Source organism: Gorilla gorilla, chromosome 2, assembly GCF_029281585.2.
Source record: "Gorilla gorilla gorilla isolate KB3781 chromosome 2, NHGRI_mGorGor1-v2.1_pri, whole genome shotgun sequence".
Classification (NCBI taxonomy): domain Eukaryota; kingdom Metazoa; phylum Chordata; class Mammalia; order Primates; family Hominidae; genus Gorilla; species Gorilla gorilla.
Genome location: NC_086017.1, coordinates 76173775 through 76195068, shown reverse-complemented (window position 1 = coordinate 76195068; position 21294 = coordinate 76173775). Strand labels below are relative to the sequence as shown.

The 21294-nt window shown below is 37.4% G+C and overlaps 1 protein-coding gene across 2 annotated transcripts in view; it reads right to left on the bottom strand.

The window, feature by feature from the left end:
- The window catches only part of SLC25A26 (solute carrier family 25 member 26), a 158555-nt gene that overhangs the window by 20240 nt on the left and 117021 nt on the right, over positions 1-21294 (bottom strand). For both annotated transcript variants that reach the window (XM_031009094.3, XM_063703900.1), the window contains one exon: positions 11388-11432. In XM_031009094.3, the coding sequence (XP_030864954.1) occupies positions 11388-11432 (45 nt within the window). The remainder of the gene's footprint in view (positions 1-11387; positions 11433-21294) is intronic.

The window sequence follows — 21294 nt, the reverse complement described above, 5'->3', positions numbered from 1 at the left end:
CACTATCATATACAGCTCAACTTCTAGTCGAACTACATCATAATACACACGTTATTAAATATTTTGAATACAATGAATTTAAATAATGTGGGTTTACAAAAGTTTTTTTTTAAAGAATCTGCCGAAAATTTTCTAAATTTCCAGAATTTCTCAACCTAAATAAGTAATTTCATTGCCACAGAGGTCTAATGATCATTTCTGTCAAGGCGGATAAATGATTAGGGGAGGAGGGGGCATTAAGGGGCCCGAATGTGAAGAAGCAGTATTGGAGCCTCAACTCACAGAGGAGGTTGTATACCAAAATAACAATAAGGAATTTAAAAAGCAAGGGGCCACATTTTCCCTGATGTTTGCTTATTTATCCCAATTCAATGTCCCATTTCCTTTTTCTGTTCAAATGTAAGTAACTTAAGAGACAGGATCTTGTTCTGTTACCCAGGCTGGAGTGCAGTGAAGTGATCACAGCCCACTGCAGCCTCCAACTTCTGCACTCAAGCAATCCTCCCGCCTCAGCCTCCTGAGTAACTGGGACTATGGGCAAGGGCCATCACGCCCGGCTAATTTATTTTATTTTTTTGAGGCAGCATCTTGCTATGTTTGCCCAGGGTAGTCTCAAACTCCTGATCTCAAGTGATCCTCCCACCCCAGCCTCCCAAGTAGCTGGAATTACAGTATAAATGAAATTTTCACATGAATCTATGGTTACATTAATGAGAAATATCAAGTTTAAGTAATAAGAACAGAAGTCAAAAATGTTCTTAGTTTCACTTCGGTAATTTTTCTTAAGTAAAGCTTCCTTAATACAGGTTGATTAGAAACCATTTCTAATAGGTTGTATGACACTTATTTTGAAATAATTTTAGATTTACAGAAGAGTTACAAAAATAGGAACGTTCCACCGAGTGCAGCGGCTCGTGCCTATAATCCCAGCACTTGCTGGAGTCTGAGATGGGAGGATCACTTGAGCCCAGGAGTTTGAGACCAGCCTGAGCAACACAGGGAGACCCTGTCTCTACAAAAAAAATTTTAAAATTAGCCAGACGTGTTGGCACACCCCTGAGTCCCAGCTACTAGGGAGGCTGAGGTAGGAGGATTGCTTGAGCCTGGGAGGTTGAAGCTGCAGTTATCAGCGATCACACCACTGCAATCCAGCCTGGGTGACAGAGCAAGACCCTAACTCAAAAAATAATAAAAATAAAGTTCCCACATATCCTTCACCCAGCTTCCATAGTATAATGATCAAAGCACAAGACTGAGATTGGTACAACACGATTAACTAAGCTACAGACCCTAGTTGAGTTTCACCATAATAACTATTGTTTAAAAGTAAGCAATTTTTAAACATCAGCTTGACTTTTTACATTAACAATATTTTGTATTATTCATTAGGATACTCAGTGATACCACTACAAAAACAATCAGGTTGTAATTTCCCAAGTGATTCTTCACTTAATGCTAAAGGCCTATCAGAGGAAGAATAGCATGAAGTAGTTTGGCTCCCCGACCCCCACCCCAAGATAATAGCTATTAGCACCAGTAGTCATAGGCCAGAAAGCCAACACCAGGCACAATACTATGAAGTGGCTGGGAGTCCAACCCCAGACCAAGTGTCTTCTATTTAAAGTATAGCCTGAAGAGAAGGCTTTGTTTTTCACCTTTAAAAGACCCACCCAAATAAGCACTACTGTCTTATGAATAACACACTGAAAATAACTGTTTTGGCTCCAGTGAACAAATACTTACAACTTGGGACTTCTTTAGCTGCTCTATTCAAAAGCAGTTATATGGCTTCCAACCTTACAAGATGATGATATTTTACTATATGCTTTTTATGCATGTAGTAAAATAAGTATGTGCACAGAACCATCTACTCAATTCCAAATTAGTAACATCAGATGACAAAATTTAAGATAATGGAAAGGATAATGCTTAGTTTTTTCAAACCTAGGCTTGCTCTTGATATCATCCTCTGGGTAGGTCTCACTGCTGTGAGTTTACCACCAGAAGTTTATAACAGATTAAAGACAGGAGACAATGATTTTCGTGCAAATACTTTCCATACTGTAGTTGATCAAGCTATTGTGTAACTTTTGCACACGTATTTTTAAAAACAAAGCAACAGCTGCCTATAATTTTATCATTCAATTAGATGAACCATCTCTCTGCGAAGTACTCACATACTACTATGTCTACAAAAGAGATTTCTAATAGCAAGTTCTGAAACTGAAAACAGTATCAAACATAACTGGGAACCACAATTTGGCTTTCATTCCGCCACACCATAGCTCTTGCAATACGAGCTGGTGGCTAAAAGGCTAAAATGAATTTTTCATATAGCACTACTTTTCATAATTAAAAATGGATATACCTAACTGATAATTAGGAATCCCTTATGGTATACAGGCTGATTTGGGTTATAAAGGCAGCTAGACTGAAACTGTTCTGGGATGTGCAAGCAGCATCAATTTTATATGCGCTGATGTGTACCTTGTTTTGGGCAATAATATATGTTGGCTGGTTGAGATATTTAGATATTTGCATTCTAGATAAGTCGGTAAAGATATTAAGAATTTATAAGAAAATCTTGAACTAATGATTGTGCTGGTAATTACAGGCAAAGACATTGATTATTCTTAAGCAAAAGCAAGATGGACTAAAATGCTGGGTTTGCTTAGTAATATTTAGCTTTTAGAGTTTATACAGTGATATTTTTGGATATGTCTGGGCTAGATTTTAGATATGTGGGGGGATATTTATTCTGACTGGGGGTTCTATGAGCTTTCTATTTGTGGTTCTTATTAGTTGTATTAGTCCATTTTCACATCGCTGATGAAGACATACTCAAGACTGGGCAATGTACAAAAGAAAGAGGTTTAATTGGACTTACAGTTTCATATGGCTGGGGAGGCCTCACAATTATGGCAGAAGGCAAGGAGGAGCAAGTCACATCTTATGTGGATGGCGGCAGGCAGAGAGAGACCTTGTGCAGGCAAACTCTTGTTTTTTAAAGCTATCAGATCTTGTGAGACTCATTCACTGTCATGAGAACAGTGCTGGAAAGATGTGCCCCCATAATTCAATCCCCTCCCACTGGGTTCCTCCCCAACACCAGATTCTCCTAGTCTCATGAAATGGTATAACTGCAGACTCTGAGCACTGAGCATCTTCTAATTCTTGTTTATATTACTAAAAGTATCAGAGAAATTTGTTGTGGGTAGGGTGGTGGTAGACATTTTAACTACTATTAAAACAAGAATCAACAAGAAAAAATGCTATTTATTCTTAAACTTGAAAACATAGCTTTTATGTAGTACTGCACGTTTAAAATACTTATAAAACATAAAAGAGAGATCTAAGTAATTATTATATACATTGAACTATTGATATAAGTGAAGTGATAATGCATTGGTCCCTGATTTCTATGACAAAGCTATGATTTCATCTTAGAAAAGCATTAGCATAATGTTGCTGTCTTACAAAACCAAACTGATTTTATTTTCATTTTGCTTTAAATACTGCTTAGCTTAAAGATTACATCTCATCTAGCTATTGCTTTGTAACACCCTGTAGCTGTAAGCAAAACCACTCGGACCTGACAGTATTCTTAACAGTTCTCCACACTGCAATATAAACTGATGTCTCACACTAAGAAAATAGAAAAAAAATGCATTCTCACAGGAAATTTTATCATATCCTTTCATAATAAGCTTACTTTTGACTTAAAGCTTGATAAGAAAAGATCTGTATGGTTAAAAAGGGAAAACTCTTTTATAGCTGTGAACATACCTTTAAAAGAATGGATAAATAAAACAGTTAATGTAGATACAGTTATCCAACTTTGCATTCAACTTGAAAAAGAATGCTAACCTTCAAACAATTAGCAAATAGCTACATAAACACCTGCTGTGTAAAAGACAGAACCATAAAGAATAAACAGAAGACATAGTTTCTTCCTCCAGTAAGCACCGTCCTGTGGGGAGTTAAACACAAGCACGTGGAAAATGCGGTTCTGGCTGAACTCATTAACTGTGAACTTATCTGTGCTCTCCAGGGTTGGTCTCTGAGAACTGACTCAAGTGAGCCAGTTTAATCCTTGCCCAAGCTCAGCAGATTCAACGGATACTGGGGAGAGGTGGTCTAAGAAATATGCTGGCCAGGCTTTCCTAAGCTACATGCCATCATTAAGGAATCAATGCAATTTACAGAAATGCCTTCAATGAGCTGACTAAATATGACCTCAACTTTTTATCAACTTTTGAGTATACGAAAATACAAAAACGTTATGAAACACATCATGTGTGGTGTGCATAATTACATGTAAAGTGATTAAGAGTATCAAGTCTGGAGTTTGATCTGAACCTGAGTTCAAATCCTGGCTGTACTCCTTAGTACTCCCATGGCCTTGGGCAAGGCGTTCAAACTCTCCTTCCATTTTCACATCTACAGAACAAAGACCAGGCCAGCACCTACTTCACAGGACTGTCATGAAGATGAACAGGAGATGTGTGGGAAGTGTTACTACAGTGCCTGGCACATTGTAGCTTTGAAAAATGTTGGCTGTTCTTGCTTTTATTATGGCTGTTATCATCACTAAAAAATCACCTGGTAACCTGAGTCACCTGTCTGCTACGCAGCACACAGTAAAAGGTGCTCAGACAACTAGGTGAAAGACAACCTTATCGAGCCCTGCTTCCCTGGTTTTAAGGTGGGGATAACAACAAGGCCCACCTCTCTGGGTTGTGTGTGGTGTGAAGAAGACAGTAACAAATGCATCGTGCTTAACCCAGAGCCTGGCACACAGTATCTGCTCATCACACCACTGATGTCGTGAATAATCATTCCAATGATGTAAGTGCATAACTAAATAAACTAAGTTATTAAAATACCAGTAAGGAAATAAATAGGTGTTATGATTACGGAGGAGGGAGGAGGGGAAAGTCCTACTTTGGAGACGGGTAGACTGGGAACGTCTCTCTGAGGTGACATGTGATCTAAGGCCTGAGTAATGGGGAAAGAGGAGACATGAGAGAGGTATGGGGAAGGGGGATGGAGAGAGGCCTAGGGAAAAAGCTGGAATGAATGCTCCATGGGGTCAGTTGTGTCAGTCCTCTTCATCACTGTATCCCCAGACCCTGGAAAATGCCTGGCACATAATAGACTCTCGGTAATGACATATACACTATTTATATATTTCAAAACATCATGCTGCACACCTTAAATATACAGATATTATTTGTCAATTTTCAAAAATATGAAAAAAATCAAAATTAAAAAAATTATCACACACAAAAAATGATGTATATAGAATGAAGGAAGAAAGAATATTTCTAGCAGGGAGATCTACAAATGTAAAGGGCTTGGTACATCTCAAAAAAAAAAAAACAAAAAACGAGGGGAGGTGCTAGGCAGCAGCACAGTCAGCGCAACGTGGCTGGGCACAGCGGGTGAGTGGCACGGGATAAGGCTGAGGCAGACAGAGGCCAGATTACACAGTGCCTTGCCAGCCAGAGCTTAAGCTCTGGGTTTATTTTTCTTTTAACGAGATGCCACTGACAGGTTTTAGCAAGGAACAGTATGGTTTAATTTCTTTTTCTTATTTTTTTAAGAGACAGGGTCTCACTCTGTCGCCCAGGTTGTGAGCTCAAGTAAGTCTCCCACCTCAGCCTCCCACATAGTTGGGACTACAGGTATGCACCACCAATCCCAGATAATTTTTTTTTAAATTTTTGTAGAGATGGAGTCTATGTTGCCCAGGCTGGTCTCAAACTCCTGAGCTCAGGTGATCTTCCAGCCTAAGCCTCTCAAAGTGCTGGGATTACAGGCATGAGCCACTGTGCCTGACCTAATTCATTTCTTTAAAAGATCACTCTGGCTGCTGTGTGAAGAAGATATTTTGGGAAAACCTGAGTGAAATGAGGGAGACCACTGGAGAGGCCAGTGTAGCAATTCAAACAAGGGGTGTTAGAGGCTTGAACTAGAACAGTGAACTTGTTGATGGGCTAGATGATGAGGGATAAAAGAATACAACTCTGGAATCATTCTTAAGTTTCTATTTGAGCAAGCATTAGACAACTTTGCTATTTACTGAGAAGTGGACCAACTAGGAAGGAACAGATTGGGAAGAAGACAAATAAAAACTGACAGTTCTGTTCTGACCTAGCCACTCAGAGACATCCTGAGAGAGGATGTCAACTAGGCAGCTGGTGATCTGAGGCTGCCACTCAGAGGAAGGGGCTTGCCATGGAGCTATAAACATGCAAGTTGGTATAAAGATGGTATCCAAAGTCAAAGGATAAGACAGAATAGCAAGCTACAGGTCTTTGTCAGATAATAAAAACCATGAAATCTATCATGCTTCTCTTCTTGTTGGGCTGCCAGAAAGTTCCAAAGTAAATATAAATCTTCAAGGAAAATTATCTTCTCTTAAGACTTTGGATATGATAATCTACCGCTTTTGCTTCCCCATCTCTTTATGGTGTCTTGTCCTCTTTCATCTAAAACATGCTTTTGTAAGCATATGTATAATAAAGAAAAGAAAAACAAAGGAAATGATGTAGCACAGTAACAGGATTTGGGGAGCAAGTATTCTGCAATAAGAGACACATTACATTTAAGTTATCAGCGAGTTGTGTGCCACTCTGATGGATTCTCAGCTCCTCAAGGGCATTAAGCCATTTCTTATTCATCTTTGCATTCTTGTGAAATGCAACCATAGCCAGCTCAGAGTAGACAGGCACCAGAGCTGCAATGACAGCAGGTATCATTTACTTGTAAATTGAAGGGGTTAAGGCCTTATCTGAACACTATTAGATGTTTTAAACACAATATGGTGGGTGATTAAATACAAGTCAGTGACACAGACAAATCTGTGGTAAGGGCAATTCTTCAAGGCCTTCATTAGAAGACTTCAAGCAGGAGATCAAACACTGAATTGAGATTTGAGTGATGCATCACTTTTGGATCCTTGGAAGCATACTTCAGAAAGGAGTCAGAGAACAGGGAAGGGGAGAACATATTTAGAGGCAGTAAGGAGGCTATTCTGGCTGGAGGGTAAGAATTTTGTGTGCGCGTGTGGGTGTGCACGCGCGCACACACACACACACACACACACACACACATACAGAGTATAGGGCAGAGGCTGAAAAAACCAGTCAAGGACAGGGTGTTGAGAACCCTGAACGCCAAGAACTTCATGTTTTAGAGTTTTAGACAGTTATATGTTCCTGAGAACCTAAGTGTTACTGAAAGAGAAGTTTAAGGAAGATCAGACACATCCAAAATGTAGAATGGATGAGAAGAGAACCTACTAGGATGTGGGAAAGCATTAGGTACTAAGAATCAGGTGAAATGTGGCCACAAATTCCCAACAGTGAAGTCAACAAAATTTGTTGAGTAATGTGATATAGAGAAAGAGCAAGAAGGGAATCAAATTTTAATCTGAGACTTGAAACCAGGTGGCCAGGAGAATACTGATTAACAGAAATGGGAGACAGCAGGAAGACATGATTTTACAAGAAAGATGAGGACTTTTAGACAGAGTTGAATTTAAGGTAACAGTGGCCACCACCACCTCCAGCCCCTTACTCCCTGCAGTGCCATGTGATGCAATCTGCTAGTCTTGGCTAAGAAAAATTTTCCTGAATGGTATTCCCACATAAACACAAATAAACACAGTGGAGAAATCCTTTCATATAATATAATCTCCTTCTATAGCTGCAACCTCAAGTTTAAATAGATAAAATTGCAAACACAAAAATAAAAAAGTTCCAAAAACTGTCTACTTCTACAAAAGCACTGTGATTGTACATTCAGATGTTTAAAAAACAGTATTATATGAAAAGATGCTCAACATTATTTAGTCATGAGGGAACTAGAAATTAAAACCCCAATGAGATACCAATTCACAAGTACTAGAATGGCTGGAAAAAAAATTTAACCTAATAGTAACAAGGAATGACATGGATGTAGAGCAACTAGAACTCTCATACACTGTTGGTGGGAATGCAAACTGGTACAGCCACTTTGGAAAACACCTTGACAGTTTGTTTCTTATAAAATTAAACATACACCTTCTGTATGACCCAGGGATGCTACTCCTGGCCTCTTACCCTAGAGAAGTAAAAACCTACATCCATACCAATACTATATGCAAATACGACAGCTTTATTTATAATCATCAAAAACTGGAAAACAACTCAAATGTGTATAAACTAGTGAATAAATTGTAGCATATCCATACACATATGGAATACTACAAAGTAATAAAACAAACTACTGGTACAAGCAACAACAGGAAAGCATCTCAAAAATATTACATTAAGTAAAAAAAAGCAAAGCACAAGATGGTATAATAGTACCCTGTATCTATTTCTATGATGTTCTGGAAAAGAGAAGACTACAGAACAGTGGCTCACAGGGGCTGTGGGTACAGAAAGGGCACTGACGGCATGAGGGAACTTTCTGGGTTGATGGAAATTTGGTGGTGGTTATAAACATTTATTGAAACTCACAAAAATGTACATGTATAAAGGGTGAATTTTACCATATGTAAAGCCTTCCTCAAGAAACCTGACTTGACAGAAAAAAAAAATGGCAGCATCTTAACATTTGCTCAAAGAGAATTTTTAAATCATAGCATTGTCATCTATGATTACTCTGAAAAATTCTGGACATTTCTTAACTAGCTACAATTCTACAAATGTCCTTAATATTGAAAAGAAATAAACACTATGCTTTTTCCTTCTTTAGGCCTCAAAACATTCCTTTGCAGAATTAGGGCATAAGGATGTTAGAGTGTGCAGAAACTGTGTGAATGCTGGTTATTGAGACACTAATAAAGTAAGTCTTGTTTGCTGGACAGCTGTTGGCTTCATTGTTCTTTTGTCACACACTAAAAAGGAGAGCTGTTATGCTAATGGAATGTGACCTTCTCATTGGATAGCTGTCACATCATGCCCTGAAACACTGCCAGAGAACTCTATTTTCACCACACACCACATATGAAACGGTAAAACAAACAAACAAAACAACAAAAGAGCCAAAAAACTATATTAAATGAGCAATACTACGCCTTAAAATCAGATCACTTATAAGAAATACTTCTCGATACTTAACATCTCATAATTTACTTTGTTAATGAGTAATGTTTTTTCTCAATTTAGTATCCTTTAGTATATACCTCAACAATTTATTTCCAAGTACAAATAATTTTTATGATACTCTTCAAAATGCATTTTGTATGAGCACTCCATGACTAGTCAATCTATAAAATTATGAGAGTAACTCCTTTATTTTTGTATTAGCTAATGCCTACCTAGACTATTTTATAGCCTGGTCATTTATGAACCATTTTCACCAGAACAAGGGCTTTCAAAGTTTTTGGACCATTATCCACAGCGAGAAATACATTTTACATTGCAACCTAGATACATATGTGTGTGCACGCATGCATAACATTGAGGTCTTACAAAATAAGACTTACTCTTACCACGTAAGATGCCCTCTACTATATTCTTCTTGATTATGGTCTTTAAAATGCTGACAAAGACCCACACAATTTATATCATGGCCCACAGTTTTCAGTATCACTGCACCAGAAAGTGAAAAACCAATGTAACATCTCTGCATGTTTTGAATGTAGGCTTTTTAAAATGTGTTTTGTTGTTGTTGTTGTTGAAGTTCCAGGGTATGTGTGCAGGATGTGCAGGTTTGTTACACAGGTAAATGTGACCCACGGTGGTTTGTTGCATGTATCGACCCATCAGCTAAGTATTAAGCCCAGCATGTGTTAGCTTTTTCCTGATGCTCTCCTTCCCCCTGCACCCCACAACAGGCCCCAGTCATTGTGTGTTGTTCTTCTGTGTCCATGTATTCTCCTTGCTCAGCTCCCACTTATAAGTGAGAACATGCAGTGTTTGCTTTTCTGTTCCTGCATTAGTTTGCTGAGGATAATGGCTTCCAGCTCCATCCATGTCCTTACAAAGAACATAATCTCATTTCCTTTTTATGGCTGCATAGTATTCCGTGGTGTGTATGTACCACATTTTCTTTATGCAGTCTATCATCGATGGGCATTTGGGTTGATTCCATGTCTTTGCTATTATAAATACTGCTGCAATGAATATACCTATGTATGTATCTTTATAACAGAATGATTTATATTCCTTTGGGTATACCCAGTAATGGGATTGCTGGGTCAAATGGTATTTCTGGTTCTACGTCTTTGAGAAATTGCCACACTGTCTTCCACAATGGTTGAACTAATTTACATTCCCACCAACAGTGTAAAAGCGTTCCTTTTTCTCCAAAGCCTCACCAGCATCTGTTGTTTCTTGACTTTTTAATAATCGCCATTGTGACTGGTGTGAGATGGTATCTCATTGTGGTTTTGATTTGCATTTCTCTAATAATCAGTGATGTTGAGCTTTTTCTCATATGTTTGTTGCCTGCATGAAAGTCTTCTCTTGAGAAGTGTCTGTTCATGTCCTTCACTCACTTTTTAATGGGATTCTTTGTTTTTTTCTTGTAAATTCATTTCAGTTCCTTGTGGACTCTGGATATTAGACCTTTGTCAGATGAATAGGTTGCAAAAATTTCCTCCCGTTCTGTAGGTAGTCTGAACACTCTGATGATAGTTTCTTTTGCTGTGCAGAAGCTCTTTAGTTTAATTAGATCCCATTTGTCAATTTTGGCTTTTGTTGCAATTGCTTTTGATGTTTTCGTCATGAAATATTTGCCCATGTCCATGTCCTTAATGGTTAAAATGTTAAAACATGTTGTTTGTTTTTTTTTTTAAATAGCTCACTCACCTTCCCCAAGGTTGTCTGACAACTCACCACACTCTGCTCCTTCCCTCTGGAGGCTGCTAGTCCTGGCTGCAGTGAGCAACCAAGATGGAAGGGACAGTCAGAGCCCTAAGACCCTGCTGCTCCCCATCCAAGTGGTCCTTACGGTGCTAGGGGAGCTGGTCCTTCTCAGTCTTCAAGTATTCAAGGCTTTGCATTTTTCCTCTTCCATTTACCCTCACTGTTAGTCTTTAACTTCCAAACACACACACACACACACACACACACACACACACGCACACAGCAAAATGAAATTTAACGGTGGAGAAAGAATGGCAATATGGAAAAAAGTAAACCTAAGTTTTTTCTTATTATCTGTGGATTTCAGTGCCACCTGCTATGCCTATTTCCTAGGAGCACAGCCACCTGAACAAGTTTAAAAGGCTGAAATGGCATGTAAATCACACATAAAATATATTTTCAACTGCTAATAGGTTTGAGTTGCTGAACTTCTAGTCAACATTATGTTCTACTCTTCCACACTCAAACTATTAGGTATGTTATAATTAGAGATAAATTTTATGTGAAGATTGAGAAACTTACTTTTAAGGACTCCCATAAGGGAAACTGGACCAAAGAAAAAGGAATCTGAAGAGAGAAAAAAAAAATCAAATAAATTAGGCAAAAAAGAGCCAAGTTTGCCTGTATGACTATACGAGCCTGTAAATATTATTTCAACTTTATAACAAAGCTAATATCAAACAAATTCACAGTTATAGTAGACATAATGTTTAGAAAAAGAGTTAAACTGTGGCCTGCAGATTTTCATTTTTTGTTGGGAGGAAGTCTCGCTGTGTCACTCAGGCTGACAGATCACCACCCTCGACCTCCCAGGCTCACGAGATTTTCCCACCTCAGCCATCAGAGTAGCTGGGACTACAGGCACACGCCACCACATCCAGCTAATTTTTGTATATTTTCTTTAGAGATGGGGTTTCACCATGTTGCCCAGGTTGGTCTCTAACTTGAGGGCTCAAGCAATCCACCTGACTTGGCCTCCAAAAGTGCTGGGATTACAGGCATGAGCCACTGAGCCTGGTGATCTTCTCAGTTTTTGAGCCCAAGGGACATAAAATGATGTTGTGAAGCCCCTTTGAAATGGAAAGAGAAGCACAATAGTCTGGCTACTGAAATGACAAAATAAATATTTCCCGGCATAATAAAAACACTTTAGGACGTGACATTTCTGTGCTTAAGAGCCAAGGCTGTCTACTCCTTAGCAGGCAGTGTTAGGATTTAAAGGAGAAACACAGAGGAGAGAGAAGGAAGGTAAGGGGTGGTGGGAGAGAAGTGTTAGGGGAATGGGGAGACAACAGAGCGGAAAGAGGGAGCAGGAAGAGAAGGGGAGAGAGAAAGGAGTGGAAGAAAAGGAAAGAAAGTGGAGAGAGGAAAAGAGATGGGTAAAAAAGGAAGCAGGAAGGAGGGGAAAGAAAGCAGGGAGGTAGAGGGTAGGGGGCAGAGAGGAGGAGGACAGAAGACAGAAGACGGGGCAGAGAAGGAAAGGAGAGGGAGAAAAGAGGAGGGAGGAGACTGGAGAGAGGGCAAGGGTAGGTGGAGGGAAAAAAGAGGCAAGGAAGAAAGAGGAAGCAGACAGAGCTACTCGCAAGAGTCAAACTTGAGAAACAGGACTCCAGGAACAGAGCAGCCAGTGGGAAGCTCGCACCCTTCAAGGAAGGATCACCAAGTCAGTCAATGCCAGGGGAGTGGAGAGGTTCTAACAAAACACAGGGGGACGTGGGTCTGAGCACTGATCACGTCCCAGGCACAGCTAGGGAGGGGAGTCATGCGTAGTAATGAAGTATGAGTGGTCAAGAGAATCACCACACTTAGAGTTAGGTATTTACGATGAGCTGTCTAACAGTAAGGGCTAGAACCACCAACACTTCTCATGTGCCAGGTACTCTGCAAATATGCACTTTGTAGGCTTTATTTCACTGAATCCTCACAACACATGGTGAGACAGTTAGGGAGTATTACTTCCTTCATTTTATAGTTGATGAGACTGAGGTTCAAAGACGCTGTGTAACGCCTAAAGGCAGTTAGGAGGTAAGAAGCCCAGACAATCTGACTCTAGAGTCTTGTCTAACTACTACTATCCGCAGGAGACATCTAAATTATCTGCATATAAATTCACCCACAGTACAATCTGTTATTAATTTTCTGAAATTCAAACTTAAGACACCCATGTCATATTTCCTAAGATAAAAATGTCTTAACACCAGTGGACCCCACCCAGGAGCTGAAGTAATGTCCAGTCACAGCCCAGGGGACCAGTGCTGGTGGTGGTGATGCCCACGAGCACGCACACGCCACGGGCCCAGTACTGGCATTGCACAGGCAGCCCAGCTGCAAGAGAAAAGTAAATGTGGACTTTGAACATTATCATTATCACTACATGTGGGTGGGTGGGTGTGGGTGTAAATGTCCCAGTTTCAGAGGAATTAATGGGTATTTACCTTCACGTGAATTGAGGGCATTGTTATGTCTTTTTTTTTTGAGACAGAGTCTTGCTTTGTCGGCCAGGCTGGAGTGCAGTGGCACGATCTCAGCTCACTGCAACCTCCATCTCCCGGGCTCAAGCAATTCTCCTGTCTCAGCCTCCCGAGTAGCTGGGATTACAGGCATGTGCCACCACGCCTGGCTAATTTTTGTATTTTTAGTAAATACGGGGTTTCACCATGTTAGCCAGGCTGGTCTCGAACTCCTGACCTCAGGTGATCTGCCCACCTCGGCCTGGTATTGTTATTTCCTAAATATTTATATTTAATCAGAAATTTAAAGATAAGCATCATCTGTCTTACTCAGCTACAGCAAATGATGGCCCCAAGTTTGACAGACAGTGACCACAGAAAGAAAATCTGTCTACCATTCAGGAAGGAAATGACAATGAGAAAAAAAGATCAATGTCAACAGCCTGGACTAATTTGACAAGCTAGAATCTCAGAGAAGTTTGTTATCATCATAAACAGGCAGCCAGCCCCCCCGAATGTCGAAGTTCCATAACAGTAGTTGAATATAGTTTTTTATTGTCACAAAAACATAAAAGCATCTGACACTATCCATTCTGAAACTCAAGCATTATATTTCCAATTAATTATCAAAACAATAACTTGACTGTGTAATAGGCTTCTAAAAGCTTTTCTAAATTTTTTAAACTTTATAATATGTAATAAAATATGCCCCAAAAGACTGACAGTATGATTATGGATTAGTAAGAAGGTAAATATTTCATAAGATGAAAAAAGATTTAAAATTTACTCTAACAATCCACATTGGCATCATTCACTTCTCAATTAAAATCACCTACAAATTGCACTGAATGTTATCTGCTCTTACTTGGTACTTAATACTTTAGATTTTGAATTCTATCATTAAACATTTTGCCCATTTCCTCTAATGAAAGTTATTCATTGAGCTGCTCCTTCAGTTTAAAGAAATAATTTTAAAATCACACATTTGGAATGGCCATACTATTCCACTGGGTATTTATTTTAAAAAGGGAGCCGACAGTAAACCCCAGCTTTACTCTCTAAAACAAGATTGACAGTCTAAAGTAATTAAATATGCTATAAATGCCTAAATAATTAAATTTGCTTCTGACTTCTAGTAGTGAAATAGCCCTCATAAATTCCTGTGTGAAAATTTTTCAAATATTCTTCAAGTCAAAATTGTATCACACACATGTTGTCATTTACAATATGAACAAACAATAATGAAAATGTGTTCCACACATGTGAAAGATGGGCTGCCAGCAAATACAGCTCCATAGCTAAAACAAACACTTTTCCCAACGTCTACAGAACGTGGGCCCGTCAGAAAGCTAGCTCCCTCCCCGCGTCTGGCTTGAAGTTACGTAACAGTGATGTTTCTTCAAAACGTGGAATTTTATACCCCCAAACAGATGTAGGCTGTTATTCTAAAATGTTTTATAGATGAAGAAAATGAATAGCTGCACTCAGAGCTCTTATATTCCAAAACACAACATACCCATTTTATTGCACCTAAAGTTACAAAATGGCTCACTGTTGTGACCTGTTTAATGCCTCCATTTAAGATGTTTTGTTTGAATAAGGTTGTTAAGACCCAGGGCACTAATAAGTGAGCGGTAGTAAACCCAGCTACCATCAAAGACACAGATGGAGGGGGAAAAAACCTGCTAAAATTCAACATGGATTCCACTTAGTAATAAACAGAGCAATAATTCTATACAAGAGTGCATGTGAGGATTCCAGGTGAAATAGGGATAAAATGAAATCTGGGTGTGGTAAACAGGAAGGGCATGTTAGGCATCACTAATGAAATAAAGAACAAAATTACATTATGAGCACACTTCACCTATCACAAAGTGTAGGACTAGAATTATCTTGGAAGCCAATCAATGCTTCTATACCTGTAATCTTAAAATAAATGTAACCTAATGGTCCTTCAATAAACAGCAAAGTGATTTAGAATACAACTGAAGAGATATGAAGATACTATTTCTAAGGTATCATTTAGCCCTAATATTCTATTTTCAATAAAAAAATTACATTACAATACCAATATATTTTTTAAAAATAAGTAAGATTTGACTGTAAGCTGCAATGAACATAATGCCACCACGGGTGATCTAGGAGGCCTAAGGACCAAGAAAGGCCATCTAAAAAGCTGTAAAAGTTTTCGTAATTGGCAGAAATAACCCAGAACTCTCTAGCAATAGATTTAAAAAACACAGAAACCGTGTGCCAAGACCTCTAGTTGAAGAACAGCATGGAATTGGTAGGCCTGCCATGTATAGCAAAGTGGATCCAAGGACTGGCCCATTGCAATTTTCAAGAGATCTACAAGTGATTCACAGAAGGGTCTCCTTTTTCTTGCATGATGATTTCCAAATTCTAGTGGTTCAGAGTTTTCCATTCTACTGTCCCACCGACAACAAAACCATTCTTTTAAATACTCTGAACCTTTTCCAATTCAACCCCAGGGGTAACCAAGGACAAATGAAGTTGAAGACCTAAAAATTCCTTGTCCCATAGTGATAATTATTCTTAAAAAAACAACAACAAAAGTGAGAACCATTCAAAGCTAGTCTGCTAGTATTAAACATAGCAGGAAAGAATTCCAATAGTAAATACATTCTGATTTTTTTAATTTAACTACTACAGTTCATTTATTTACACCGTACATAAAGAAAAGAGCATATACCCAATAAAAGAAATTAACCTAAAAGGAGGAAAATTGAAAGTGAATTACTCCTTAGGTTAATAAAAACATATTAACATTCCTAAAGCATCTTTCCAAAGAAAACATAAACACATGAGTAAAAGAATCTAACAGAGAAAAGGAGATGAGTGTGAACAGTTTGACTGTTAAGTAAATCTTTCAGATTTCAAGGCCAGGGGCATTAGGAGTATCTCCAAACACAACTCAGTACATTAGTCATAAATGCTATCACTGAAGGTAATGATTAGATTTTCTTTTTCCACATTCTACAGAATCATCACAGTAATTTTGTGTAGATGGAAGTGGCTCCTAATGTATCACTTTACATGTTAGACTGCCAGTTAAATAACACTATTTTGTAATGAAGATAATGGTAATGTCAAATTAGTCTGTAATTCACTATACTTCTAAAGCCCTGGAAACAAGTTTCACTGTTTTTAAGAAGTATTTAAATATTTGACACTGACTTACGATAAAAATGCTCATCAAAATAAGAATGGAAGGGAACTTCCTCAATCTGATAAAATATACCTCCAACAATGTATGGCTAATATCATTCTTAATGGTGACAGACTGAACGCTTTCCCCTTAAGACCATGAATAAGGTAAGGATGTTTATTTTCACCACTTCTATTCAACATTGTGTTGAAGGTCCTAGTCAATGCAATCAGGCAAGAAAAACAAATAAAAATATGAAAGAAATAAAAAGCAAAGATTGAAAAGAAGTAAAACTGTCCCCATTTACAAATGACATGATTGTTTTTGCTGAGAATCTTAAGTAATCAATACACACACACACATTCTTTCCCTCTCCAACAGAATTTCTAAATAGTAGCAGCAAATAAATGAAAAATGACTTTTTCTTACAAAAAATTATATTTACAATATTATCAAAACCTGATTCAAAAAGTTACATAAAAATGCCAAGGATGTGGAATAACCAAAACAATCCTGAAAGATGTAATAAAGGTGGAGTATTGACAATATTTGATTTCAAGATTTACTCTAAAACTACTATAATCAAAACAGTGATCAGAGTAACAAGGCGTAAGGATAAACAATGAAACAGAACAATATTTTCAATAAATGGCACTAAAACAACTGAATATCCACAGCATAAAAATAAGCCTTGACCCCAACCTCAAAACCCTACACAAAAATTAATGAGAGCTGGATCACAAACCTAAAGATAAAAGTTCAATCCATAAAGCTTTTAAAAGAAAACGTGAGAACGGGTGATCCGTGGATAGGAGGAAATTTCTGGGACCACAAGACGCAACAACCACAAAAGAAAAAAAACTTTAGAAAAATTAATTTACATCAAATTTTAAAACTTCTGCTCATCAAAAGGTACTGTTAAGAAAAATCCCAATGGAATATTCTGCACAAATAGAAAAATCCAAAATCCACCACCAAAATTCATAAGGACCTCAAGGTACCCCAATGAAAGCTGGAGGTCTCATACTTTCTGATTTCAAAAGTAGCTACAATGAACAAAACTGTGTTGTAGTGGCATCAAGACAGACATATAGACCAGTGAAATAAAACAGCCCAGAAATAAGGCTTCACATATATGGTTAACCAATCTTCGACAAGGGTGCCAGGACCATTCAACAGCGAAAGGACAATCTTTTCAACAAACGATATTGGGAAAAATGGATGTCCAGATGAAAAAGAATGAGCCTGGACCCTCACCTCATACCCTATATAAAAATCAAAGTGGATGAAAGAACTAAACATAAGACCTAAAACCACAAAACCCCCAGAAGAAAACACAGGGAAATTCTTCACAACATTAGATTTGGCAATGATTTTTTGGATATGACACAAAAAGCAAGGCAACAAAAGCAAAAAGAAATAAATGGGACTACATCAAAAGTAAAAACATATGTGCATCAATGAATGCAATTAACAGCATAAAAAGACAACCTATGGAATAAGAGAAAATATTTGCAAATCACGTATCTGATAAGGGGTTAATATCCAGAATATATAAAGAATTCAACAAAACAACCAGATTTTTAAAAAGCAAAGAATTTAAATAGACATCATTCTAGAGAAGATACACAAATAGACAACAAGCATATAAAAAGATGTTTATCATCACTATCATTAGGGAAATGCAAATAAAAACCATGATGAGATACAAACTCCCACCCTTTAGAAGGGCTACTAGCAACAAAAACAGAAAATAACAAGTGCTGGCAAGGATATGAAAAAAATGAAACCGTTGTTCACTGTTGGTGAACAAGGGATATGCAAGGCTGCAGTCACTTGAAAACAGTATGGCTCTTCTTCAAAAAAATTTAGTAGTAGAATTACCATAAAATCCAGCAATTCCATTTCTAGGTATAAACCTAATAAAAAGGCAAGCCACAGAGTGGAATATTTGCAAAATGTGTATTTAACACAGGACTTGCGTTTAAAATATAAAAAGAACTTTCAAACCTCAACAATAAAAAGAAAGCTTGATTTTTAAAATGTGCACAAGACTTGAAGAAGCACTTCAGAAAGGAAGATCAGTAACATAAGCACCTGATTCAACATCATTAGTCATCAGGGAAATGCTGAATAAAATCCACTGATAAAACAATTTGATGGTTCCTTAAAAAGTTAAACACAGAATGACCTTACGATCCAGCAATTTTGCTCCTGGGTATACAGCCAAAATAACTGAAAACAGACTCAAACAGACACTTGCATCCCAGCCTGCAGCATAAGTCACAACAGCTGAACATTCTAAGTACATTAACACATAAATGAATAAATAAAATATGGTATATACATACAACGGGATGGAGTATTATTCAGCCATAAAAAGGAATAAAGTTCTGATACATGCCACAATATGGATAAACTCTGAAAACACCATGCCAGGTAAAATAAGCCAGACATAAAAGAACAACTAATGTATGATTATAATCATATGAAATATCTAGAATAGGAAAATTCATAGAGATAGAAGCTACATTAGAAGTTGCAGTTTGTGGGGAAACTGCGTTAGAAGCTGTAGTTTGGCTAGGGGAAGGGGAAAGCAGGAAGCTCTGTACTTAATGACACAACCTTTCTGTCTGAAGTGATAAAAAGGTTTTAGGAATAGATAGTAATGACTGTTACACAACACTGTGAATGTAATTAATGACACTGAATCTTACACTTTAAATGTTTAAAATGGCAAATATTATGATTATGGTAGTGGCAATTTTACCACGATTTAAAAATTTTTTTTTTAGAAACCGCAATGAGGTGCCGTTATCCACTAAAATGGCAGAAATCAAAAAACTGAGAAAACCAAACAACTGAAAGGATATGGAGCAACCACAACTTCCATACTTTGCTGGTGGGAACGTAAAACTTTGAAAGGTGGTTTTTTGAAAGAGAAATTTTACTCCTAGGTATTTATCCAAGAGCAATGACAATATATGTCTACAAAAAGATTTATACATTAATGTCACAACAGCTTTAATCACAACAGCTAACGTCCATCAATAAGAGAAGGGCTAAACAAACTGTGGTGTATTCATATAAAGGAATATTAGTAATACAATGAAAAAAATTATTGATACATTGCTGTAACATGGACAACCCTTACACAGGTTATACTGAGCAAAAGAAGAAACAAAAAGAGTGCAGACTATATGATTCTATTCATATAAAATTCCAGAAAAGGCAAAAATAACCTAGACAGGCAGAATGGGACTGAAGATGAGAGAACTTTCTGGGAATAGGGAAATATTCAATATCATAAGGATATGGATTACATGACTATACATTTGTCAAAAGTATACATATACAATTTGTGCATTTCAATATATATGAATTTTACCTAAAAATGTACTGTAAAAAATATAATAGTAGTCAAGGTGAAGAATGAGCATAGACATAAATGAAATAAAAATGGCAGAATATTGATAGCTTTTGCAGGTTGGCGATGGGTACTGCATGGTTCATTATATTATAAACTCTGTTTACTTTGTGTACATCTGAAATTTTCCATAATAAAAAGTAAGTGTATGTGTAAAGCATGACTACACTTGCATTATTAAAATTAATATACAGAAGTTCAACCAAAGTTAACTGTCATTAACAATTTGGAATAAATCTTCTGATTTATCTCAACACATTTAGTTTTAGGTTTTAATTTCTGGGGGTTTATTTTGTTTTAAACATTAGCATGTGTTCCAAAATTTGATTTTTCCCCCTAAACAATATCTTAGATATTTCCATGTTGATTAATATATTAATAGATCTATCATTCTTTCTAATGCACAGAATTTCATAATATATAACGGTCCCTCACTGACGGCTTATTTCTATTTTTCTTCCTCATAAAACACAACTTTTGTTTAATCAATCATTTCTAATGTGTAGGACATTCTAGCTGTATCATACAGACTGTAAATATTCCTCAACATACCTCACACTAACATGGTAGGCTAATACCCAGCGTTAACATTTCCACAGTACAGTCATCCTTAGAAAATGCCCAGTGTGAACATCTGGGTGTATCAGAACACAAAGAAATCTGCTGCTGTTAGGTATCAAGTTCAACAAATCAGTCAAAATAAAAATCACAAAATTACACTGGCTTTCACAGTTGAAGTGAGTGACTGTAATGCAAAATTCAATTTAAACTGATCCCCTAGCTAATGTTCAATATTTGCTTTTAGATTTCATCCTATTTCCAGGAGTCTGTAAGCAGTACTGATACATTGCAATTATGGTATCAAGATTTTCCAACACGTCTGATTTAGCAAAATATAAAATACGATGTCACAGTAGATACAAGTTGTACCTCACCTAAAAATAAAGTTTTAAAAAGGAACAATTTTTGCTAGTTGAGGTTCTTAATAAAAGCAGGAACACTTGAAAAGTTTTTAAAAATCTATTACTAATTCTACACATACACACATATACATATGTTCCACTTATTTTCATTGGCTTCCTGGAATGAACTCTGTATCACACCACAATTTTTAAAATTGTCACTCGGCAATCAGGATGATTCTCGTTCATGAAACCTGAAAACTTCTTGTATGTAAGAAGCAATCCAAGAAGTTCATTTTTGGTTATTCACAGTCATTTCCAGTATGTTAAGCAGTGGTGACTTCAGTCCTTTAAGAAAATGGCCAGGCAGTAGTTGAGGAAGGTAAACTTAAGACTCAGAAATTCCAAACCAGAATTCCTATCAAAACGTTAGAACTCGCACAGGGTCAGGAAACAGATGTTTTTAGTTCGAATTTGCATG